General features: G+C 43.6%; 1 protein-coding gene across 1 annotated transcript in view; it reads left to right on the top strand.

The window, feature by feature from the left end:
* CPQ (carboxypeptidase Q) overlaps positions 1 to 26,921 on the top strand; it is a 167,270-nt gene that overhangs the window by 34,891 nt on the left and 105,458 nt on the right. The window contains exon 3 of the mRNA XM_056854402.1: positions 4,899 to 5,106. Within this exon, the coding sequence (XP_056710380.1) occupies positions 4,899 to 5,106 (208 nt within the window). The remainder of the gene's footprint in view (positions 1 to 4,898; positions 5,107 to 26,921) is intronic.

The following is a 26,921-nucleotide window of genomic DNA, read 5'->3' as shown; positions in this document are numbered from 1 at the left end:
CAGTAGATGCTAAAATATTACGAAACTTAACATTAGTTGCCAGCAACTTTCATTATTTTATCTCAGTACTGCTGTACTGTACTTGGTGTGGTGTAAATGGTGTCCAGTCAGCTCTAAATGCACAGCTTATCTCTCTGTGACAATTTAGTTTGTTGTTCCTTCATTCAGTTGCAGTGTTACATAACATTTTGAGAAAATATTGGTTATCATTTAATTATCACCACAGAATTAAGTTCATTTTGTTCCATGAACTACTTATGTTAAACATGCAGTAAGCAAATAATGACACAACAATCTTATCAATACCTGTTGAGTTTTCTATTCACAAGGATCAAATTTAAATAAGGAAGTAGATAAAATAGCTACGCTTCAGTTGTGTTACGGATCATGAAGGGGCATGTTAGTTAGGGAGAGCCCCATCATCACAAAAGTACAACAAGGAGCTGTAGATCCGGGGAACCACTAGAATAACTGTATCTATAACAAGCCACGTATTCATAAAGCCCAAATTCATGACCTAGTTAGACTTTCCTGAGAGCTTGCTCTAGGATGTACCCTAGGCATTTGGTAAAGTCAGGCAACTTTCCCACCTTCTATTACTGTAGAACCTTTTCAGCTTGTGTGAGCTCCATGGAGCTAGTTTGAAAAACACTAACAGAGAGATGAATGGCAGCCGGGATGCCTGTCTATGAAGAGCGAGTGCTTGAATCACTGGCTTATCATGGAACAACCCAGCAATCATACATTCTACTGGATATACACTCCCTGAAACAACAGTAGGGCAAGGCGGCCTGCAGAAGTCCAGACAGAGCTGAAAGAGCTTGAGTGTGGTCCAACGCAGAAGTGATACACCACCAACATGGCCAAAGACCAGGCAGGACTGAACCTTAACACTTCCTAGAGATCAGAGGAGCAGCTTGCCAACGAGAAGCAGAGCAGGAGATCCATGGCTCGATGCAGAAGTAGTTACCAGTTCTGGGTTGTGAAATTCCTGGAGATTTGGGGTGAAGTTTGAGGTGGGCAGGGTTTGGGGAGAGGAGAGACCTCAGCAGGGTATAATGCCATAAAGTCTACCTTCCAACTCAGTCATTTTCTCCAGGGGAATGGATCTCTGTCGTCCAGATATCAGTTGTTCTACTTGAAGATCTCCAGGCTCCACTTGGAGGTATGCAGGAGAGTCAGGTGAGCTCTTTGCCTGTTCAGAACAAGTGGAGCCCAGCAACTATGTTCCCTATCAGATCCAATGCTGTGCTTCAGAGAAGGTGGTGGATTGGGATGGCCTCCAAGCAACTCCTTCTAGATAAGCAGAGGAAGAGAACCTGAAGCCAGTTAAGCAGACATGGGTTTATGTAGTAGGAATGCGACATCAGGCAAAAGCCCTCCAAGCCACCAATGTGGTGGTGTCCTGGTGGTTCTCATGAATATTGTGAGGGCCCAAATCCTAAATGGGCCTCCACCTTGTACCTTTCCAAGTGCTGAAACATCTGTGGAATGTGTGTGGCCGTTTAAGCACTTGATAAGGTGTGGGAGGGGGGGCAAGAGCACCTCAGCCCCCATGGTGTAGGTTTGATCAAGTTTGAACCCTTATAGCATTTCAAAATGACTTTAAAATGGTGGCGGCATTCTCATGGTGGCCACGAGGACGCCATCATATCTAGTTTGGTCCTAAGTTGGCCCCTGATGAGGTCAGTACCTTGGTAAGGGAGACTTGAACTAAGGGATTGCATCTTCTAAAGCCCTCACTTGATCCCCTGAAACAATTGCCTGTCAGAAGTAGCAACTAAATGTGTGGCTCATATCTGTATTTAGTATATAGGCCTTTATTTGATATAAAATCTGAGCCCCATGGTGCAGAGTGGTAAACTGCAGTACTGCAGTCAAAGCTGTGCTCATGACCTGAGTTTGATCCCAGTGGAAGTCGGTTTCAGGTAGCCAGCTCAAGGTTGACTCAGCCTTCCATCCTTCCGAGGTCAGTAAAATGGACACCCAGCTTATTGGGGGTAAAGTGTAGATGACTGGGGAAGGCAGTGGAAAACCATCCTGTAAACATAGTCTGCCTAGTAAACGTCATGGAATTACAACTGATCTACAGTTGTACAGAGATCAGTTCCCCTGGGAGAAATGGCAGCTTCAGAGGGTAGACTCTGTGGCATTACAACCCCACTGAGCTCCTTCCCCTTACCAGATTCCAGTTTCCCCTGGCATTGCCCCCAAATGTCCAGGAATTTCCCAAGCTGGAGTTGGCAGCCAATATGTGCTTAGGTTGCCCATGTGTCTGATAACCTTGTTCTTTATTATAGCTGCTGTCAATTTATGTTGCTGGCTTCTGTTTTCTATTATCATTTCTGGATGCTTGCCAAAAAAAAGTCATTCTATCTGGCACCTTTCTGCCCTCAAATATTATGGTAGCTGTTAGGGGAAAAAAGTTACACACAAGAGTCAGCAGTTCAATAATTTCATATCCGAGGTCCTTCATACCCTCTTGGAGGTCTACATCTGATTGTACAGATGCATTCCGATTTAATCTGTCTACGGCTTGTGACTCAACATGGGCAATTAGATTTCAGTAGACTCTGTACGAGGCCAAAGTAATTATAGTTATAAAGCCTTCCGATCTCTAGAAGAAAGAAACACCAATTTCTGTGGGCTAGCCTTATCTTGCTGCAAGGATACATAGGTGGAAACCTTGTGCATACTTAAGAGAGTAAGCTGCACGGTACCATCATGAGGCTTACATTGCGGTTGGTGTGCAGAAGATGTAGATTTCTGGGTGCTGCTGGACCCAGTGCAATATCTAGGTTGCCAGATTGCAGATCAGACTTTCATCACCTCTGTTTGGTGAAAAAGACTGCAAACTTTTCTTTTATGTTCAAATTTGGCATTTGCTTGAAGGTCTTTGTTACACAGAACCTTGACTCCAAATGCCCTCCACAAAGGGTTGTCCTTGTTGGTAGCAGCCTAACCTCATTAAATGAAAGATGTGCCATCTTTACAGCCCATATTTGGCCTTATCCCATGATAGGGATGCCAGCCTCCAGGTGGGACTTGGGGACCCCCTGGAATTACAGCTCATTTCCAGACTACACAGATCAGTTCCCTGGAGAAAATGGATGCTTTGGAAAGTGGAGTCTATGGCAATGTTCCCTACTGATGTCCTCAATTGGGTGAGAAAGATGCAATTGTAACTGATTCCCACTTGTCACTGCAGTGCCCCCATCTTGTTTCATTTGTCTCCCAGTCCTTGGAGAAGAATTTGGGGTGGCTTGGGGAAGGTGGAGGAAAGAACCACTTAACCACTCTTCCTGTGACCTCTTGAACTGGACCCAACCCATTGAATAGTCAAACCAATGACATCAACTATGATGCTATAGTCATTTCCTATGAATGAGTTAATCGGTTATATCAATGTATTTAGGCTGAAATGCTGCGCTGTAGGGCCACATTTGAGCATCATGACAATCTTTGGTTTGTTTGTGTTGGAATGGCCACAGCCTGTTTTTATAGTGCATGCTGTTCTCTCTCTTTCCTCATATGTGGAGTGTGATCAAAAGCCTCCTGGGTTGTTAATTCTTGACTCAAATTCCAATTTACCATGATGTCCAAATGCAGGTGCCTGGGCAAACTGGACCTTGTTTCCTTCCCACAAACCAAGATTCTAAACCTTGGTTTAATCCCAATGGAAAAATCTTGGTTTATGAGGAATGGATAAACACTGATTTGCATTCAGATGTCACGATTAATGGGAATTTGATTCAAGGTTTCTCCATAGGAAGCATTTAATTGTGCTGCTTACACAAGAGGAGGAGAGGGAAAGCATGAACTCAACACCCTACATTTGTACCCATCATAGACTAACATGTTTGTTGTGACATCTGAATGCTTCCAAGATGACCATAAAGCCATCTTGAGCCAAGAGGAAGATGGGGTCAAATATTTCAATTAAGTGAATAAATTTCAGTAAGCCCTGTCATTAAGTTAACCAAAGAAATATGTTACGTACTGTATCGCTCTGTTAACCTGTTGACTTCAGGCAGAAGTTTCAAAATTTCTACCAAGTATTTGTCAACAGTTGATTCATAAATCATCTTTTGGGATGTCCTGGTTTTTCTGGGACTGGACTTGCAATTGATGTCTTGAATCCGTTGCTTTCTTTACTCTTTCAAAGCACCCTGTTCTGTCTGCTGTGGGATGCATTCCTCCCTTGTTAAGAACTTTTGCTCAGGCACAACTAATGTCTTGCAATGATCTGAAAAGTGCTTAGCACAGTCTACAGTATACAACTTTTTAGATATACTGGGAGCCGGCATGGTGTAGTGGTTAAGAGCGGCGGTTTAGAGCGGTGGACTCTGATCTGAGAATCGGGTTTGATTCCCTACTTCACATGAGCGGCAGAGGCTAATCTGGTGAACTAGATTTGTTTCCCCACTCCAGAGCTCTCTCAGCCCCACCTTCCTCACAGGGTGTCTGTTGTGGGGAGGGGAAGGGAAGGTGATTGTAAGCCAGTTTGAGTCTCCCTTAAGTGGTAGAGAAAGTCAGCATATAAAAACCAACTCCTCCTCCTCTTCTTCTCCTTCTTCTTGCATTTAGCTGCTAAAACGTAATTTAAAAAATTAATCCTATAGTTTTCCTTATCTTTTATGGCGTTAAACGGAGATTTTAAATTTTGAATGTGCCGATTTGGATTTTAGTTGTTAGCTTAGTTTTAGTCTATGTTGTAATGGTACCAGTTTATGGTGTTGCATGTTGTTTTTAGGTGTTTTATTGTTATATGGTTTGATTGGCTTGACTTTTTATTTTATTTTATTTTGTATTTGCAAACTGCCTTGAACATTCTTTGGAAGGTGGAGCATGGAAACGTATTAAATAAATAATAGCATTTTCATTTTTGTTCTCTACAGCCCACATACTGGGATGCAGTCATATCTGCCAGCTGTGCGCAAGATTCCTACTGCATGCATTTCAGTTGAAGATGCTGAACTGATGGCGCGCATCTCTTCCCGGGGCACCAAGATTGTTTTGACCCTAAAGATGGAAGCCAAGACCTACCCTGATGCTGATTCCTTTAATACGGTTGCAGAAATAGTTGGAAGCAAGTACCCAGAGCAGGTGAGTGAGACTTTGCTTCTTTCACACTTACATAACAAATGAAAAACGCTACAGTCTTACACTTCTCAAGTCAGTGTAATGCTCTGACATCTGATGTTAACTTTTAAAGAAACAGAGCTATCTAACCGAGTGCATCCACAAAATTATTTTCCCTGGTGATGTCACCAAACTCCCTCATTTTCTGGTTTGGAATATGAAGTTCAATGACCGTTCCATAGTGGCTGGGATGCTGCCAAACCAGCATCCCACCAGGCGGCAGGGAAGGAAAGAGGCTTACCAGCTGTAGAGTCACTGATTCTGGTATTGTTATTAAAATGTCTTCCACCTAGGGTTGCCAGGTCTCCCCTCTCCTCTGGCGGGAGGTTTTTGGGGCGGGGGTGAGGGAAGATCGCACATGCGCGCAGCCGCACCAAAGCGATCATGTCACTTCTGGTTTACACCCGGAAGTGCCGCATTACAAGGGGCCTTTACTACTCAAACTGGGAGTTTAGTGGTAAAAGGCCCATTGTGATGTGACACTTCCGGGTGTGAATGCATTGCAAGGGGCTGTTTACCACTCCCAGTTTGAGTGGTAAACGGCCCGTTGTGATGCGACACTTCTGGGTGTAAACTGGAAGTGACATAGCACGGTGGGCAGGCGCACGTGCACTCATTGCCCGCCGACCCTCAGCTGGTTGACGGGCAGCCACGACCACCTGGCACTTGGCAACCCTACTGCCACCTGACCAGGGAAACAGGAAGAAGGTAGCAGGAACTGGAAGCTCATAAGGAGCTCATCCGCCAATTGGAACATGATAAGAGTCTGAATGGGGCTTTGAATAAACTGGGCTCTTTGGTGACTGGGGTGGGGGCTCAATTGGTTGAGCCAAATTCCACATCAAAACACCCCCCCCCCCATGTACATTGGTGTGTTTTTCTGAAAAGCAGATAAGATTGACAACCTGAGTCTGGGCTATACCACTTCAGACTGCCGGAGACTTACATGATTGAAAGTTTCTTCAAATAATAATGTCCTCTGCGTACAGAAAAATAGCACGCCAGGGAATGCAGTAATGTAATATTTTCTACTGTATTGAAAAAATATGTATGAATCATTTTCATGGAGGAACACTATATCATTAGAAGTGGTGCTGTTAAGACAGATTCACCACCTCATCTGCACAATAAAATACCATAGAAATCAATTTTTAAAATCAGCAAAATACAATAAAATTCAGTGAAGTTGTGAAAACTAGGCCCTGGATTTCCCATTCACTTCAATAAGCCTTGAGCCACATTCCAAATTTACTGAAATAAACATTCTGGCTGCCTGTGCTGAGTTTTGATCTTCATGTGCATCCAGTCGCAGTTCTGAGGGTAGAGAGATTATATCTGGTGCAAATTTATTTTCCCAATCGTCCTTGGCCTCTACCGGTTGGTCTTCAAATAGAATAGGTTTCAGTGAGCCTTTGTCTTCTAGCAGTCATGCCATTGTAAATGTATCTGTGCACAATTTTAGTTTAGTTTAGTTGATTTTTACCTCACCCTTTCCCGACCAAAGTCAGGCTCATGGTGGCTGAACTGTGTCAACGAGTGATTTTACATTTTGCCTGGTCAACAGGTATAATCGCCAATGATTGTCAGATAATAGGATTTATTTAAGGTAGGGGTGTATATTGGCCAACTGTGCAGATCAGCCCAATGGAGAATAAGTACCTTGACCAGCCGATACGCTCGGTATCCCATGGATTTGTGCATATGCTCATCATCACTTGAATATTATGTATATAGCTAGGGAATGGAAGTGGCTCAGTAGTAGAGCATTTGTACACAGAAGCTCCCAGATTCAATCCCTGGCATCTCCAAAAGGATCAGGTAGTAGGTAATGTAAATAATCTTGAGCAGAGATCCTGTATAGTTGTTACCAGTCAGCGTAGATAGTCCTGACCTTAATGGACCAATGATCTGACTCTGCATAAGGCAACTTCATGTGTATGTTGGGTAAAGGTGTGAAATTCTTCTTATGCTATCAGATTCTTTATGCACCTATTAACTATTGCGTTTACACATGTTCTCCTCTGAACTTGTGTGAACTACAATGTACATACTTCTGCATCGATGCACGAATACTGGGGAGCTAGCTTTTGTGCCTACCTCTACATTCCTTGCAGAATATTTATTTTTGGAATAATGTGGCAATTGGCTCTAGCAATTTAAGACATTGTTTTTGTTTATCAGGAGTAAAGGTTTTCATTTGCACAAATCCAGCTGAGCTCTGAGGTCTCTGTGTAAAATAAAAGCATGCTAATGTTTTAAAGAGGAAATGTAGTCAGATAACTTCATTACTTGTTGCCAGCTGCATTGTAACTTCTTAACTATATTAAACTCTGCTCAGTATCACAGTTAATACATTTTCCAACTGTGTAATGCCTTTAATATTTAATGAAGATATATTACAATACATGACATGACATCATCCAATAAATATATCCTGTTTTATTTCCTCACCTGGCTATCTGATCAGCAAGAGCTGGTGGTTTAGAACCCCCCCTCCCCCTGCCAGTTCATTGCTCACGATGGGTGGTTTAAGAGCTGTTAACAGAATGCCACCCACTTTGGGTTGCTCGCCAAAAGATTAGGCTGCCAGATCTGCTCTTATTCTGCTTCTGAATTTCAAGCTCGGCTGTTTTTTTACTCATTAAAACAGCTGCTTTCTATCCCTTCAGGCTTGCGGAGTATGGCACAAGAGGAGGTGTAAGAGTTGGATCTGGCAGTGCCTTTTGTTGTGCGGAGAGTTCGAAAGAGGATCAGCAGACAAAAGGAGGGAGTGAAGAGACTTATTTGAGCCAAAGCTTAATTCTTAGAATCATAGAATCATAGAGTTGGAAGGGGCCACCAGGGTCATCTAATCCAACCCCCTGCACACTGCAGGAAATTCACAACTATCTCCCCCCCACACCCACAGTGACTCCTACTCCCTGCCCAGAAGATGGCCAAGATGCCCTCCCTCTCATGATCTGCCTATGGTCATAGAACAGCATTGCTGTCAGACGGCCATCTAGCCTCGGCTTAAAAACCTCCAGGGAAGGAGCACTTAACCACCTCCCGAGGAAGCCTGTTCCACTGAGGAACCGCTCTAACTGTTAGGAAATTCTTCCTGATGTCTAGATGGAAACTCTTTTGATTTAATTTCAACCCATTGGTTCTGGTCTGACCTTCTGGGGCAACAGAAAACTACTCGGCACCATCCTCTATATGACAGCCCTTCAAATACTTGAAGATGGTTATCTGAGCTGGCTTCGGCCGGGGTGGGTGGGCTATAAATCACAAAATAAATAAATAAATATCACCTCTTAGTCTTCTCCATACCCAGCTCCTTCAACCTTTCCTCATAGGACTTTGTCTCCAGACTCCTCACGATCTTAGTTGCCCTCCTCTGGACACGTTCCAACTTGTCTACGTCCTTCTAAAATTGTGGTGCCCAAAACTGAACACAATACTCTAGGTGAGCTCTAGAGTATACTATACTTTTATTGATACAGACCAATATCACATTTCCCTTTTTAGCTACCGCATCACACTGCTGACTCATGTTCAGTGTTTGGTCTAATAAGACCCCTAGATCCTTTTTGCACATACTACTGCAAAAAGACAAGTCTCCCCCATCCTATAATTATGCATTTGATTTTTCCTCCTAAATGCAGAACTTTACATTTATCTCTGTTGAAATGCATTGTATTAGTTTTAGCCCAATTCTCCAGCCTGTCAAGATCATCCTGTATCCTGGCTCTGTCTTCTACCGTATTTTCTACCCCTCCCAATTTAGTCTCATGTGCAGATTTAATAAGCATCCCCTCTATCCCGTCATCCAAATCTTTTATAAAGAAGTTGATCAACACAGGGCCCAAGACAGATCCCTGAGGCACTCCACTAGTCACTACTGCTTGTTTTCAAGAGAGCCCCATAAATTTATGGTGTGCTACTTATTGTGTGATGTGTTATCATTGTGTGATGTGTTAAGGCTTCCAGGTCAGGCTGGAACTTTCCTTGTGCATCTACAATGTCTGGCTCTTTGGAAGAAGAACCTGTCCCTCCAAAATTGCACTTGTATTCAACAAGTGTAAGAGCCCAGCCCTGCCATGCAGGAAGTATACTGAATGTATTTACAGGGAATACTCAGAGCCAAGATTTATGCACCTGGAATGAAAAACGGTTTGATTCCAGATACGTGTCTATCCTGGCCTCTCTCTTTCTAGAAATGAACCACTTGAACTATGGAATAGAGCACTCATTTCTAAAGAGGAACTAAAGTTGATACTTTCCACAGAGATGCTAATTAACCTCTACTTAACAATCCCTTTCTGCTAAAAACTGATAGGCTTCGAACAGGGGTATTTGTGCATCTAAGGAGCTGCAACACAATGTTAAGAATTGCAGACATCACAAGCATGATTCAGAAGAGTGGCACACTAGCCCTTCTGCGTGTACCTAAATATTTGCTTTACATAAGGCAAGATGCAGCTGTACTGTAATCTAAGTCTTAAGAATTTGTCCTGTGTGTCCCTAGGTTGTTTAGTACAGCTAAATGGATAACTGTATGGCATACCCTTGACTGAGATGGTGGAGGTGATCTTGGATGTGGTATTAAAGACTTCCAGGCTTATTGTTCTGGGTTTTCAATTCCCTGATGAGGTTCTGTTAGCTGGTGTGGACCAGGAGTTCATAGTTGCCATGGCAACTGTGGACCTATCCCAGTGGAGATCTGGTCCAGTGCATGTTAAGGGTTACTCCCTCAATTTGGTCTTTTTTCTGAGCAAGTTATGGACAATCTGTGGATCCACTTTAGTCCCTTTGTCATAGGTTGATCACTCTTTGCCTGAGGTTGTGCTAATGTTGTCTAATTGTTTCCAAATGCATGGTGGACCTCTTAAAATGGTCTGATCCTGGAAATTTATTATCCAAATGCTTTTTAGACACAACTTTGGTGGATGCTTTACCTGGGAAATTCCTGAAGGGATGCTGGGATATTGTTGTTCTTTCCTGCTTGTGAAACTTGTTTGTGAAATTCCACAGTGGCTAATTTTGTCTGTTATATTCCTTGATGTTACGGGAAACTACTGAAGAGGTTGTCCGTACTGGTGAAGCAATAGATCCAGAATTATTTATCTGTACCCATATGCATATAAGAGATTTCATATTGATCTGCTTGAAAAGACATGGATCAGTTCACCTGGAGAAAATGGCTGCTTTGGCAATTGGACTCTATGGCATCGAAGTCCCTTCCTTCTTCAAACCCCACCCTCCTCAGGCTCTGCCTCAAAAACCTCCCGCCAATGGCAAAAAGGGACCCGGCAATCCTAATGCCAGATGAGCTAATTGGGAGAGCTGGGAGAATTTCCCACAAGGGACAAGATTCCTAACTCTGGATTGGAGGAGGGGGGTTCACCTAAGTATGCAGAAGGTTTAAAATATACCCATATTTGCAAATACTTCCCACAAACATTTATTTATAACAGTGATCACCATTGGAGTCTTTCTTTGTTCAAATATTTTGCTCAGATGCTGAGATCTGTGCTGGGACCCAGACTCCTCTGCAAGGGAGATTTCTGCTCCTTGTCAAGGGTCGACTCATTATTGCATGTTCTCCTTTATTGTTCCAAACACACTGTTGCCAGGGAGAAATTTCTCACAAAATGGCTGTTAAAATATTCAGCCACTTCTGATACTCATGAATCAAGATTGTTTCTGAGTGGCATTTGCAAAGCATGCGTGGTTGGTGTGGCAAAAAAAATTATTTGAAGTTGTTTTTAATTCTTAATATTTTCTTGGTGTGTGGCTTTTGGGCTGTTAAACATGAATAAAGTGAAAGTAAAGTGATCACCAATGTGGCACCGGCTGATGGGTTTCCTGGTTCCCTTTTGCTTTTTCTCCAATGCAAAGAGCCAATCCTGGCTTTCTTCCTCCTCATTGGAGCGAGTAAACACAGCCCCAGGAACAACTGACTTCATAGTAGAAGGGTTTCAACATTTTATGATTATTACATAATCACTAGGCTTGCCAGGCCCCGCAGCTCCACCGGTGGCAGCTTTGCGGGGCTGTGGCGTCAACGCACAATGTGCGCATGTGTCTGGCATGGTGCGCCCGTGCGCGATGCGCCTATGTCACTTCCAGTTTAACCCAGAAGTGACGGGGACGCTCTAGCGATCCTGGCCAAAACTCTATGGTTTCCATAGAGTTTTAGCCAAGGGTGCTAGAGCGTCCGCGTCACTTTTGGGGTTACCCAAAAGTGACACGTGCGCCGCGTCTGCATGTGCGTGCCCACAGTGCCCGCCAGCCCTCAGCTGGCTGGCAGGCAGCCCGGTGGATGGGCGGTCGTTTACCCGCCGCCACCGGGCAATTGGCAATCCTAAAATCCATGCTATCTTAAGTACAAGGCAAAATGACACCATCGTTATACATCTCAAAATATTAATCCTTTAGAACCCCGCGAAAAAAGGACTACATGGACATTTTCAACCTTGCATACAATTTCAGAAAGATAAATAATGTTTTAGCAGCATCTTGCCACTGCTGAGATGACATCATTTCCATTTATAAACTTATATAATTAAACAAAAAACCTTTCCATGCAATTAAGTCAGCAGAAAAGCCTCTTGCTATTTAAAACTGACATTTCTTCCACCACATGTATGTTTTGGATTATTGAAAAACTGTAACATTGTAGACTCTCCAAAATGCATGGTAAAGTGGAAAGAATTTTTGAATGTTTCTTTTTTCTACTTCTAAACCAAGTTTTAAAACCAAGTTCTGGAATGTGTTCATGGATCTTGTGTATAAGCAGGGGCTTCATCTTGCCCTGTGCACCCCCAAAACAGTCCCTCGCACTGAAGTGAAATGGAGAACTTCATCTGTGCATAGAGTTGCCAGGTGCCTCTTTGCCACCGGTGGGAGATTTTAGGGGCGGAGACTGAGAAGGGCGGGGTATGGGAGGGGACGGACTTCAATGCCATAGAGCCCAATTGACAAAGCGGCCATTTTCTCCAGGTGAACTGATCTTATCGGCTGGAGATCAGTTGTAATAGCAAGAGATCTCCAGCTAGTACCTGGAGGTTAAGAGAGTAATCACTCAGAGCGGAGCAGCCTAGCGGGCGCATGAAATGTAGTAATTGTGTGAAACTTTGTATTTCATCTGAAGCTGACGGTCCACGGACAACGTGATTACTTTCCAAACGGAATATAAAGTCCTTAGTTGTCATGAACTTTGTTGGAGCTGAAGAAAGCTTTTGAAACGTGCACCAACGACTAGCCACACGTCCTCCTTTGTTCTGCCTTGTTTTTCCTTGTTGTACCTTTGGACCTCTTTATTTTGGGACTATTTGATTCTCCGGGACGAGTGTATCCCGCCCGATTCAGGAATTTTTGTTCAGTCTAATTGAGATGTGTATATACGATTATGTTTGTAAGATGCTTGTACTTTTGGGTTTGGCATGATTTAATGCCCGGTATTATTATATATTGATTTTTGTGATTCTCCAGTGTGGTGTTGTATTTTTGAGCCTTCGTGCCGCCATTTTCTTTAACTTTGTTAATTCTGGCACAGGTGTTTTCACATTGTAGAGTGCCTGGAGGTTGGCAACCCTATTTGTGCATTGGAACCCTCATATGTACAACAAGTGGTATAATATGTGTAGCGGCCTTTGAAAATGGTTTGGAAGCGTCAACTGTTTCAGAATGCAGCTGCTTGTATGTTGTCGGAGATTAGCTGCCATCTTTTTGTCACCCTGATTTTAAAAGATGTACATTGGTTACAACTTTGTATCCAGGCCACATCCAAAATGCTGGTTTTGACCTGTGAAGCCCTATGTAGTCTAGGACTCGACTAGGGTACTTTAAAGACCACTTCCTCCCATACTGTCCTGCTCGAACGCTGGAGTTACTCCTGATTTTGTTGGGATTCAATCAAAAAGCATTGGAATTTGTTTGTGCAGGGTTTTTCTGTATGTCTGCCCTCCCTCTACATTTTTACAGTGGTGGGGTCAGTTTATTTTCTTTGGCACATGGTTGAAATAATGAGGATTTTCAAGGGAGGGTGCTGTTGTCATCTGTGGCATTATTGGTGGCATCACAGCACCCCACTTTTTTTTAAAACGGCCCTAAAATATTGATATAACCCTGTAATGTTGTAATGATAGCTTGAGCAGGTTCTCTGAATTTCCAGCTTTCCTTTTTTTTTAAAGTAAGTATCTAGCCCTTTCCCTTGTGGCGATATTAGGAGAAAGGCATATCTTCATGAGGGAAGGGGCCAGAGACTTAAAAAAAATGAAAACTGGGAATTCAGAGAACCTGCTTAAATTATCATTACAACATTACAGAATTGTATCGATGTTTCAGATTCCCCTTGAAGAAGCTTTATGTAACGTGTTGGGGTTACAAAACTTATTAAGTATCTTTTCCCTTGCACCAATTTGTTTTTCGCCTTTAATATTTCAGGGCCTTTTAAAATAAACTGAAATCACTGTCTTGGGGAGGGGGGAGAGGGAATGGTTTAATGATGACGACAGTCCAGTTATTGAAAAGTGGGCTGGACTTGGGTGGGTCAAAGAAAACCAATGGATACATTACGCACTAGGGGAAAGCTGACTCCAAATTGGCTTCCAGAAAAACATTGGGATAAAAACGGTCTCAAAAGAGCTGGGGAAAAAGGGGAGATTAAAAAAAACGTGAAGTGAAATCTAAAGGCACAAAAACGCGTGCGGAAATCAGGGGATAAACCGAAGCAGTATGGGGCCAGAACCGATGAAAAAAAACCAATGTGGAAAAGCCTGTTGAGACCATCATTGCAACCTCTCCTCCCTGTCCATCCTTGAACTGAAGAGTGTTGTCACAAGGGACAACCTTTAGGGTTGCCAGGTCCCTTTTTGCCACCAGTGGGAGGTATTTGGGGCAGAGCCTGAGAAGGGTGGGGTTTGGGGAGGGGAGGAACTTCAATGCCATAGAGTCCAGTTGACAAAGCGTCCATTTTCTCCAGGTGAACTGATCAGTTGTAATAGCATGGGATCTCCAGCTAGTATCTGGAGGTTGGCAACCCTATGTCCTCTGTCTGTGGTGGACTACCCTCATACTGGGACTCTGAACAGTCCCCTCCCTGGCCTCTTTTCAACAGCAGCTAAAGGCACATCTATTTGGTCAAGCATTTGACTCAATGTTCTGTTTCTCCGTTAGATTTTTACCATATCAACTGTTTTATGCCGAGGACTATTATTTTTTATGGAAGCTATTCTGTTGCTTGATTTTACTGTAAGTTGCCTCTAGCACATTATTTGTTGTAGAGGCAGGATTTAATATTTTAAAGAAACAAATGAATAGTAAGTACATTGTATAGAATTGTTGCACATTCCTGAGGAAATAGTGGTGTACAATCTAATTGTAGAAAATGTTTATTATATTAATAAAAACTTGAGAGCAAATTAATGTTTGACTGAGAGCCCATAATTTGAGGGGAATTGCCCATATTATCAGGCACATTCTGTCATATTTGATCTTCTTCTGGTTAAGTCAACTACAGTGCTGCCCTAAGCACAGTTACACTCTTCCAAGCACAATGACTTCAGTGGACTTAGACTTCTGCTTATGGATGCACTGCTAGTTTTTATTTTTAAGTTAAGTAAGGTGAAGGACCTGGATGGCCCAGGCTAACCTCAAATCATCAGATCTTGAAGATAAGCAGGGTCAGCCCTGGTTAGTATTTGGATGGGAGACCTCCAAGAAAATCCAGGGTTGCTACTCAGAGGCAGGCATTGGTAAACCACCTATGAACATCTATTGTCTTGAAAACCCTATTGGTAGGGTTGCCAACCTCCAGGTGGTAGCTGGAGATCCCCCGCTATTAGATCTCCAGCCAATAGAGATCAGTTCACCTGGAGAAAATGGCTGCTTTGACAATTGGACTCTATGGCATTGAAGACCCTCTCTTCTCCAAACCCCGCCCTCCTCAGGCTCTACCCCCCAAATCTCCAGGTATTTCCCAACCTGGACCTGGCAACCCTACCTGTTGGGTTGCCATAAGTCAGCTCAACTTGGCGGCACAGCACCAAGGTGTAGGAGACCTTGTTGGGCCCACACCGTTTTGAAAATTGTCCTTCTGTCCCTTCCCTGTTTCTTCCGTTTGCAGCTGTACTGCCCAAGCTAGCATTTCATGGAACTGGTGAGTTCTAAATAGGTTTTCATTTTTTAATAAGAATCCCCATCAATATGAACCAGAGTAGGGTTGAGAGAAAAACTCCCTCGTCCCCTCAGAATCAGCTTCTTTAAAGATCAAATGAGAAAAGGTTGGCTGTGTTTATTTAAGATTTAGAAATTGGTTTGTAATAAATTTGTACATGTGCAGAATGTGCTTTTCAGTTTAAGTCTATTTTTGTCAAAGGCCTATATACAAATTATTATTTATTTATTTAAAACATTCCTGTTCCACTCTTTCCACCCAAAGGCAGTGAACATCAAAACATTAAAACATTTTAAACAGCATTTAATATAAGCCATACGTAAAACATTTGAATAATTCAATAAAAAACATACAGACATACGAACATAACACAACCAGGGAAGAAGGCCAATAGGAATTACTGGAGGTACACCAAACAAAGCAAGAGTCTTCTCACCCACTGATGAAAGACAATGATAGAGGGAAACAGGGTAGGGAGTTCTACAGTTTTTGTGCCATGACTGAGAAAGCCCTCTCTTTGGTTGCTACCTGACTAGCCTCAGATGGTGGGAGTACCCGAAACAGAGCCTCCAAAGATAACTAGAGTGTAGGGCTGCCAACACCGGGTTGGGAAATACTGGGAGATTTTGGGGTGGAGCCTGAGGACGGCAGGGTTTAAGGAGGAGAGGGACTTCAGCAGGGTACAATGCCATAGAGTCTACCTTCTGAATCAGCCATTTTCTCCAGGTGAACTGATCTATGTCGCCTGGACATCACTTGTAGTAGTGGGAGATCTCCATCCACTATCTGGAGGTTGGCAACCCTACCAGAGTGGATAGATAGGTTTGTAGGGGGGAAGGTGATCCTTAAGGTATGCTGGCCCTAAGCTCTATAGGACTTAAAAGTCCATATCAGCACACTGAATTGAGCCTGGAAGCAAATTGGGAGCCAGTATAGATGGGGTGATATAGTTCCTAATCACAATCAGTTTTCTGAATTTAACAAAGGAGTCTTTGGGAAGCAACATTTTTTGTCCTTACCATGAACAACAACAAAAAAGAGGCTGCTGCAAAATCCACAGGTTCTTGAGTTGGAGAGCTTCTCAAAACTTGGTTGGACAAGCTCTGGGTTTGTACAGGTGCTCCAAAGCTTCCCTGATGCCTTAAAATTCACTGTTCAGGGATGTTTTCTTAGCTCTGTCTGTGATTAGTGTTCAGGACTTGGACAAAAAGGAAATGAAAAGCACATTCTCCTTAGAAACTTGCTTTACATTACGAGACAAATCGGAACTTCCAAGGCACCCCTCAAAGGCACGACGTTCGATTTGTAAATACGTCAATACATAAGATAGAAAAACTCAAACCAAATAGCTGCACGCAGGTATCCTCATCATAGTAGGAACATGGCAGCAAATTAGCTGCATGTCTTCATGAAGTAGGAATACAGGCTGGTCATGCCAGACTAAGACGGCCTAATGTGTAGCTGGAAACAACTGGAAATCATCTTAGGCACAGTTGGAACATTCTTTAAATTGTCTCCGATAATGGTCTGAAAGCATTTGATGCTGTTGCATCATTAAAGCCGCGCAGGTCTCAGCCTGCTTAATGCTGATGGAAGATTATCTTCGAGTCTCGCACGAGCTTTAGCTCTGCCGGGCTTGATGAGGGAAGGGTGGGCATTAAGCAGTGCCGCGTGCTGCCCTCATAATGGATTTTCTCTTAGCATTTTACATCTTGATTAGTAAAACGTAGGCCCTGTTGCATAATGTGCTTTAGAAGTGTGTTTACAGAACTTCGTCAGCATTGTAGTGATTTATCTTGCATTTTATGGAATCTGTCAAAGGGATGGTAACAAAATGTCTGCTGTGGTGACCTCCATCATGTTTTCTGCCATTCGGTTCATGTGCGTGTTGTAAGTGTCCAAAAAGTAAGTGTGTATCCAGCAGCGTTACTTATTTAGCCACTGCGAACATAGTCACGTAGGGATGTTCTCATGGCTAAACATATTTATTATTTGAGGTAAAGAGCCAGTAAGTATAGTAGGTGAGAGGATAGCCAGGTTTGAATTTGCAAATGGGGAAGAAAGTGAGGAAGAAAAAGGGCTGCTTCTGGTCCTTGTGGCCCAAGAAGGATTGACAGACAGACACGTTCATGCTCAACCCAAAACCATTTGCATGTTTGTGAGCATTCTTTTCAAGCATGCAGGACAGGGATTTGGATGCCAAATATGTATAGTGGTCAGATGATGATCCGGAAGGACCACGTTCAGATCCCTGCTCCTCCGCAGAAACTTGCTGGGTGACCTTGGCCAGTCACTTTCTTTCTGCCTAACTTATCTCGCAAGGCTGCTGTTGTTGTGAGGCTAAAGCAGAGGAGGAGAGAATGACAACTGTAAGTTGCTCTGGGCCCCCATTAGGGAGAAAAACAGGGCATGTATAAATGTTTAAAAAGCACTCAAAACATTCAGAATGCTTGCAGGTCGTGAGCGCACAAAAATGTCCATCACTCTTTGTGAAATTATTCCCTTTCTCAAGCCACAGAACTTATCCTTTAGAAGGTAACTTTTCTTTACAAAGAAGGTGCACTCTGAACGATGACCTGGCTTTCCATTATGCTAATCTTCCTCACACACTCCCAAGCATGACTTCCTGCAAGAGTTTATGGAAAGAATTGTGGCCTCCAAAATGGAAGACTGGAGAAACTACAGTTTCCCCCAGCAATCCAGTAAGTGCTGAGAATGGGCCAGCAGTGGCTGCCTCTAAGATGAGGAGTGTCTGTGCAAAGGGACTTGAAATACTCTTTGTTGTAAATGGCAAATTAATCACCTGGGTGAGTGTCTGGGTTGCTCAGCTTGAGCAAGCAGTCATTGTCAGCAAAATACATTTGGGTTTTCATACATGTCATTTTGCAAAGTTCTCAGCATCACTAGCAAGAAGACGGCCCATGCTGCTTGTTCACCTGTGCCACAAGGAGCTGGAGTAGGGTTGCCAAACTCCAGGTGGTAGCTGGAGTTCTTCTGCTGTTACAACTGATCTCCAGGCAACAGAGATTAGTTCGCTTGGAGAAAATGGCCCCTTTGGAAAGGGGACTCTATGGCATTATACTCTGCTGAGCCTCCTCGCCTTCCCAAACCCTGCCCTCCCTAGGCTCCACCCCCAAAATCTCCAAGTATTTCCCAACTTGGAGCTGGCAACTCATAAGTTGGAGAGAGGCAGGAAGATGCTGCCACATCCTCCTCATCCCTGGCAGTAGAGTGTACTTGTGCCTTCCTTGCTCTCCCCCCCCACACACACACACCACAGGGAGATGGGGAAATTCCCCTTATCCACTCCCTCAGTGACTGAGGCATGCCCTCTTTGTCCATTGGGGCATGCTCCTCTGCCCCATCCCCATGGAGGGAGGAAATAGGCTCCCCAGTGCTGACTGACTTCTGAGGCTGGGGGTGCCTCCCCAATGCCACATTACATAGGCTGCTTGGTGCCCCTGCAACAGCTGGCATCCTAGACAATCACTAGGGCCACCTAGTAGATGGGCCACCCTTGAAACACGCGCATACACTCTCCTTTTAAGGATCGTAAGAGAGGAGAGACAGCTCACTTACATGCCAATTCAGACCTTCCACTGCTTGCTGTACAAGTGGCAATTTTAATTGGAAGCAAGGGAAGTTTTCTCCTAAGTATATGAACTTTAGGAATGAGAATCCCTTGGTGAGGGATGTAGCCCCTGAGAACTTCATCAAACTTGCTCGCAGGGGACAGTCCAAAATGTGTTTGCTACTGAAACTATAAGAAACCACTGTCCGATTGCTTTCTAATATTAAAGAACAAGGCTTAAGTTATTATGTCAACTTATGAATGGAATGTTGATGTCTTCCTCCCTCATCCCAGTATACACTTGTAAACAAGCAAGAGTTCTTTCTACCTAGTTGGGAAACCTGTTTTTTAAAGAGGTGATCCTGCCATTGTGGTTGTGTTTTCTCTCTCTCTTTGGCCATCAAGGTGAAGCCGATGTACAGCAACCCCATAGGTTTTTCAAGGCCAGAGACATTCAGAGGTGCTTTGCCATTGGCTGCCTCTGCATAGCAATCCTAGACGTTGACTTCCTTGGTCATCTTCCATCCAAGTACTAACCAGGGCTGGCCCTGCTTAGCTTATGAGATCTGATGAGATTGGGCTAACCTGGGCTATCCTGATGATTGCTTTCTACCATGCACCATTCATTCTGCATTGGATATCCTTTGAAAAGGTTTAGATTGTCAAAGATCTTGTGCTCTCTGGAAATACAGTTCCTGTCTAAAAATGAGGGATTTTGTTGTTGTGGTTTGTTTTTAAACGCCTCAACTGTTATGCTGGCTGGGAAGAAAAATTATTCAAGTTGTCTCCTGAATTCTTAAGACATCGTGGAATGATGTGTATCAAAGTGGCTCTGAGATGCTAGAACATAAAGTTCTTTCCCAGTGTGCAATTGATTTAACAGATACTCTGTGACAAAGGAAATGGGAGTTTATTTACTCATGGAGAAAAAACCCTCTCTTGGAACTTTTTTCTGGCAAATGCTCTATAGAATAACAAAACATAGAAAATTGGCTAGATTCCCACCCCCCCTTGCTTACTGGTACTCATGTAAGGATAAGAACTACCCTTTCAGTGACATTGAAAATCATTTGAAATTTGTATTATGCTGCACAGGGTTACGTTTACACGAGATCTGGCATAAAATCTACCTGCAGACACAGTGTCTATTTAGTGTGTGTGTGTGGGGGGGGGGAGGGGGTCAGAGTTATTTTATGCCGGACTAACTCATGTGTATAACAGACACCGGAGTTGAGGATATTTTTGGATCTGGCTTGAAAGTACCATCCCTCCCTTTCAACGTTTGAATGGCTCTTCCTTCTCTGGTCCACGAATAGTTTTTGGAGTGTTGCTGAAAGCAGCCATTAAGGTCCTGTTTGCTGCAACCTTTGGGTTGGTGCTGGAGTCCAGCTTCTGTAGAAACTGTACGCATGCTCTTTCTTGCTGAAAAGGCTTCTGGAAGTTCCACTTCAGAGAGGCAGCAGCCTGAAGATGGAGAAGGAGGTGGGGGTTCGGTTTGATGAAAAGCAAGTGAAAGTAAAATTAGGCAGCATTGTTACAGAATGCTATTATGACATTTGCAATTGTGTGCAATGAGATGGAAATAGCTAGAAATACTGTATTGTATTTCTGCAGGGCCGTGTGTCATAATTAAAGCAATAGTAATGGCTCTTCAGGGGAGAGAATTAAGCTGTATTTCAGGGAAATACAGCTTAATTACCATGGTGAGAATGGGTACTTTTTAATATCTTTTTTTTTCTTGCGGTAAAATGCTTTGTGGCATTCCAGTAGTCTTTCCTTTTATTTGGGTTAGCTGTTCAGATGTTTCTTTAATTTGGCAGCAGCATCGTGGTTGTTTGCCGCTGAAGATGCTTCCACCCACACATGCGTTCCCAGACGATGCTTTGGGACAGAGGCCACACTTCTCTGAGATTATAAGAAGAAAGACTGGAAGCAACCCCACGTTGTTGCAAGTATGTCTGCTTCTGTGTACAAACTTGGAGAATCAACCCCTCCCTAATCCTGTGCTATCAGAGTATAATTCAACCCAGAGTTTAGTGTGTTTAAAGGCCGCTCTGTGTTGGAGAGGGATTTGTTGCTTTCCATCACATGGAAATCTGGAAAAGACGCAAGGATGTTTTGAGAAAACTGAGGCTGTGTGTGTAATCTGTCTTTTATGTTTGTCTGCATGCACGCACTCACATGTTCACTCACACACACACAAACAAAACAAAACAAACAAAAAATTCATCTCTCCTCTTTCTCTCTCTTTGGCCATTTATGCAGGGTCGATTCTGCTCCTCGCTCAATGCTGATTTTTTAAATCCGGCCTTTAAAATGACTATTCACGGACCCGTTGCAAAAGGAGAAAGCCAAACAAATTCCACACCTCCATACTCGCCTGCGCCTTTGTTCCTTCGTTTGCATAGCCTTTAGCAATTGTTGTTTGCATAGCTAAGCCAAGGCTGGGATTCTGCATGCTTCCTTCAGTGAATGCTTCGATGCAGGGGCAGAGCAAATACAAAAGGTCGCGTTAAAGGGGCTCTTAAGAAATGCAAAGCAGGTATGGGCCGGCTTCACGGTGATGACAGTTCAGCATGAAGAAAACAAACAAACAAAAATGTGCAGAGCGCTTCAGCCTGGAACGTGCTGCTAATTATCAAGCATAAACGGCCTTTGTGTTTCCAAGTTCCATTTGTAAAATGTGAAAATGTCAAGCTGTAGTAATTAAGATGAAACTCGGACATATATGTCAGGAGAGCAACAGGCAAGCCATGTCAATTCCCGAGGATTTCTGTTCTCATCACTAAAGCAAAATAAATGCTACTCTTTGGTGTGCTTAACAGGATTCATATTTTCAAACTCAGGTCACCTTTCCTGGAAATGTAACATAAAAATCCCGGCCATTCATGAATGTAAGAGAGGCAACCCAAAGCCCATTCAAAGCTACGCTTTCTGAATAGGTGAAACTTTTCATGTTCAAGAAGTCATAGAACATAGAGCCACTTCTAATACTGATGAAAATTTATGAAAATCTACCCTTTGGACTGTTTTCTGCACGACAGCGTGTTGTACCACAAAAGCTTGTGAAGTTAGAGAGTAACAATTACGAAGTCAGAAGCATGTGGGAACAAGTGAAGTGGTAAAGTTTCAAGTGGAGCTTTTTTAAGCCCTGCTCTAAAATCTCGCTTCGTTTAGATTAAAGCCCAAAGTCCTTGGAATTTAACGGGAAACCTCAATGGAATCAAATGGTTCATTGAGGAGAGCCAAGAGGGGGTAGTTTGCACATCACTAATTACAACGCCAGTATTCCTGAGTGCTTGCATACTAAGATGGCAGTATTATGCATGCTCTCTTAGGAGGAAGGGGTTTCCCACGTAGGGATGGTTTCCTGTGGTTCTCCATTGCTGTTGTGGTGGCTAATTCAGTGCAGCAGCAACAAAGAATGCTGGGTTTCCCCACATTCCTTCTGCCCTGTGGCTACCATTTCCCCCTTCATACTGGAGGACTTTAAAGACAACAACAACAGGAATTGCTAGATCCCTATAGCATTATAACAGTCTCTCGGCATAATCTTCCAGGGCCAAACTATACATGACATTTGGCCCCAAGTCAGGTCAGGGTTCTCCCAACCTTGTTCTTGATGTGGAACTCCCTGCCCCAGCATGTGGTGATAGCTGCCAACTTGGAAGTGGGAGTGGACATGTTCATGGAGGAGAGGGCTATCCAGGGCTACTAGTCAAAATGGATACTAGTCATGATGCATACCTATTCTCTCCAGTATCAGAGGAGCATGTCTGTTATATTGGGTGCTGTGGAACACAGGCAGGATGGTGAGGCAAATTGAAGACAAAGACGAAGAAGAAGAAGACGAAGACGAGTTGATGTTTATCTGCCGACTTTCTCTACCACTTAAGGGAGACTCAAACCAGCTTACAATTTACCTTCCCTCCCCACAACAGACACCCTGTGAGGTAGGTGGGGCCGAGAGAGCTCTAACAGAGCTGTAACTTGCCCAAAGTCACCCAGCTGGCTTTATGTGTAGGAGTGGGGAAACAAATCCAGTTCACCAGATTAGCCTCCGCCACTCATGTGGAGAAGTGGGGAATCAAACCCGGTTCTCCAGATCAGACTCCCCTGCTCCAAACCACCGCTTTTAACCACTACACCATGCTGGTTGTGTACTGTGGGAATAGATTGCTGGACTTGATGGGCCTCAGTATGATCCAGCATGGCTTTTCTTGTTTTGTTATGTTCTTATTTGCTGCAGCCAAACCACAGCTGTGGGAGAAACTTATTTTTCAAGCTCCACAAGACCTGATTTGGATTAGGTCCATGGTGTGTGGGGAGCTTATGCCTCCTCCCATGCCATTTCCCCAAACCGAAACAGTGCCAGGGGGTGTTATGTGCTATTGGGGTCTGCACGTGAAGCAAATAACACATCCAGGGGCTACTTGGGGTTGGGAAAATGACAGGGAGAGGAAGGCACAAGCCCCTCCTCCACCTCTGCTGCAGTCCCCATCCAAATCAGGTTTTGCAGTGCTTGAAAACTAGGTTTTTCTGCAGCTGCTTTCTGGCTGTGGGGAATGCAAGTCAGCTCTAGTGTAGTTTTGCCCTTTATTCCCAGCTTTCACTTAAAAAAAAAGTCTATAGCCCTTTTTGTTGAGAAGTTACAAGGGCATATGTGGGCCCCTTTCCATTCAGAAGTTAACACCCTAGACACTTAATTAGAAAAGGTACACTATTCCCTTCTCCAGCAGCAACTAGCCTGGCTCCCCAATATGACTCAGAGCCCAGTTATTTTGTACCCCTTTTGGCAGCCCTACGTGACCACACAGCCAGCATGGACAGCAGGGCATGCTGTCTGCAAAATGCAAGCCTGGGGAAGGCAGGGCCTAATGTGCATCTACAGCCCTAATGTGCATCCACAACGTAATACCCACCCACATGCAAAAAAATCCAGTGTAAGTCCTACCTGTATTATAGGGCATGAGTGGGACTGCGCAATCTATAATGCCAAAAGAAAAAGGGCGTCTTTCCCTACTGTCAAGCATTGTTATCTCTTGGTTGGAGCCCATGTTGTGAAATATCCAAATGGCTTCTTTAGTCATGGATAGGGTTGCCAACCTCCCGCTATTACAACTGATCTCCAGGAGACACAGATCAGTTCACCTGGAGAAAAAGGCTGCTTTGGCAATTGGATTCTGTGGCGTTGTCGTCCCTCCCCTCTCCAAACCCCGCCCTCCTCAGGCTCCACCCCCAAAATCTCCAGGTATTTTCCAACCCAGAGCTGGCAACCCTAGTCTTGGGGCCCTGTACTTTTTACTAGACTAGATGACCTAAGGCCAGCAAACTTTAGTGTACTTATTTTTTAAAAATCAGCAGTATTTGGTTAGTGCTGCGGATGTTTAAATCCAACAACTATTGAATCCCAGGAAAGGAGGGGAAATCGGCAATCAGAGCACACAGAATATCTCTGTTTTTCCTATTTTTTGTCTGTAGAGTCAGGAAATATTAGCTAAATATGTAACATTTGAAGAAAGATCTGTCCTTCCCCAAAGCTTCCATTAATGGATTTGTTGTACAAATCAGGAATGTATTTTCCCAGCACATCTCATAAATGTAAAAATAGCTCCGGTCTGGACACTGTGAAGCGGCAACCTTTCCCCCTCCTGCTTTAACAGGATTACAAAGCATCCTGTGGTTAGAAATGTTGGCAGCTCATGTGACTCCTATCAGTTGGCTTAAATTCATTCAAATTTCATTGCAGCAGACAAATTTAGATAGAAATAAAACTCAGGAGAAAGCTGAGCTTTATTATCTGAATATCCCTGCTGATCAGACTTTGTTGCTATGGATAATTAAGTGTAGGTCTGCCAGCAGCTGAAATGTTTCAGTTAATTAAGAGTGCTGTTAAACTGATTGATTAATTATAGGATACTATGTGCGCGCACCCTCTGCTTCTATGTAGCACTTCATTTGCAAGGGGCTTTGCAGTCTTCATTGTGTTGGGCTTCACCAGCCCTGTGAGGTAGGTCCCTGTTCTTTCCCTTTTGGAGCTAGAAGATGAAAGATGGTGACTTGCACCGTGTAAAGCAAAGGCAGAAATGGGATTTGAACTCTTCTTGGAGTTTGAGTGGCAAAAGGCCCGGCTTGTGATGCGGTGCTTCTGGGTATAATCTGGAAGTGATGTGGCGTGGCGGGCAGGCGCGCACGCGTTGCCCACTGACCCTCACCAGGCGTGCAGCCAGGTGGATTGGCGGGGTTTGCCCGCCACCGCCTGGCACTTGGCAACCCTATTTTGAAGCCCTACATTTCTTTTTAAAATGTAGAGTGCGGTATGCCAAAATTAACAGATTTTGCAGCTGTTAATTGATGGCCAGACATTTATAGGATATTTATTTTATTCAGTCATACCCCCCTTTCCTCCCTAATGGGAAGCCAAAGTGGCTTACAGTGTTCTCGTCTTCTCCAACTTCTCAACAGCCCTGTAAGGTGGGTTAGGCTTGAGTGTGTGAATAGCCCAAGATCACCCAGCAAGCTTCCACAGCAGAGTGGGAATTCAAATTTGGGTCTCTCAGCTCCTAGTCAAATTTTTGTGCCCATTATCTCCTCTGTGAGAACAGATCTAGTAATGTTTGGTGATGTCAATCGGCCTACTATGGATCAGTTCACCGAGAACATTTCACTTAAGTATTTTTATGTGCACGTGTTGTTTTGGGCTGCAAAATTTCTGAAAAAGGACCCCCCCCCCAATCAGCATTTAAGTAAAGTAGTATAATGTCCAAAGTGCACCTGATTGTTAGTTAAGGATGTATTTGGCAACTTGAAGAAAGTCCTCAGAATATTCCAACCCATTATATTTTTAAACTATTTTTATTGTATACAGACGTTAGATGTGCTGTACTCCCAGACCTACTGGGTAATTCTTTGAGGGCCAGTGACCCAGTTTCTTCTGAGGAACTCTTTGTACACAGATTCATTCATTTGATTGGTATATTTATATAACACTTTTCCTTTAAAAAAAACTATCACAGTGGTGCAGCTTATGTAAAGCCCTCTTTTCATGTTAACTGAATGTGAAGAGAGGGTTGTGGGATCCTGCCTGCTATGTTTGTTTCTGACTCTTACAAGTTCAGTGGGTGTCATAAGTAAAACACCTGTATGCTTGTAGGGCTCCTTCTATATAACCAACATCCCTGCTTTTATATCACCATCTGGGAAGGCTGGAAGCAGGGAGGGGCTGCCCCATAATCCTGTTTCCTTCCCGCATACACCTTCAGTGAACACATGGTTTTGCACGAGCAGAGATTAAGTTGTAACCATCGTACACGGCTCTTTCAATAAGGCTAAAATGCAGATGAACTTCTGCAATACCCACTACTAGCTCTAGAGTGGCAGAGACAAGCTTTAGGGGAAACATGAATATCAATCCTTACGGTATTTTATTACGGCCTTGCCAGAAAAATGCATACAGTTAGTTCAACGGGCAAATATACTCATATACATACTATATGCTGTTACAACAGAATCCTTCTTTCTGGGAACTCAGTCCTAAATACTGTCTGAATACATAATTACATAACCGATGGACGCCCTTTTGAGGTTAATCCTTCACTCCTTAGGAATACTCTTAAATTGACGAATTTTAATCGCTACTGCGCAGAACCTGGCAGTGGAGGATGTAACTTGCTTGTTTCCCCCCAATAACAACATCTTCAATAAATCTGCTTGCGGTACCTCTGTGACACCTTTTATTAGGGGGGAAATGAGCTGGACACGAGCCTCATTATACCAGGGACAACTAAATAAAACATGTGCCCCTGCTTCCAGCTTCCCTGACCCACAGGGCAGAGTCTATTGGCTCTTTCAATAGGTTTTCGGGTGTGGGGGGAACTACTTTAACTTCCCCCAAACAAGAATCTCCTGGCTTGAAACCTCCACATTCAGAGTCAGTAAACCTCTGAATAACAGTCTCATGACTCAACATCAGAGGATGGCCTCAGCGCCCTGTTGTTGGACCTCCAGAGGAACTGGTTGGCTATTGTGTGAGACAATTTTCTC

The sequence above is a fragment of the Euleptes europaea genome, chromosome 8 (genome assembly GCF_029931775.1).
Source record: "Euleptes europaea isolate rEulEur1 chromosome 8, rEulEur1.hap1, whole genome shotgun sequence".
Classification (NCBI taxonomy): domain Eukaryota; kingdom Metazoa; phylum Chordata; class Lepidosauria; order Squamata; family Sphaerodactylidae; genus Euleptes; species Euleptes europaea.
The sequence above is the reverse complement of the archived record's forward strand: the minus strand, read 5'-3'. Positions and strand labels throughout refer to the sequence as shown.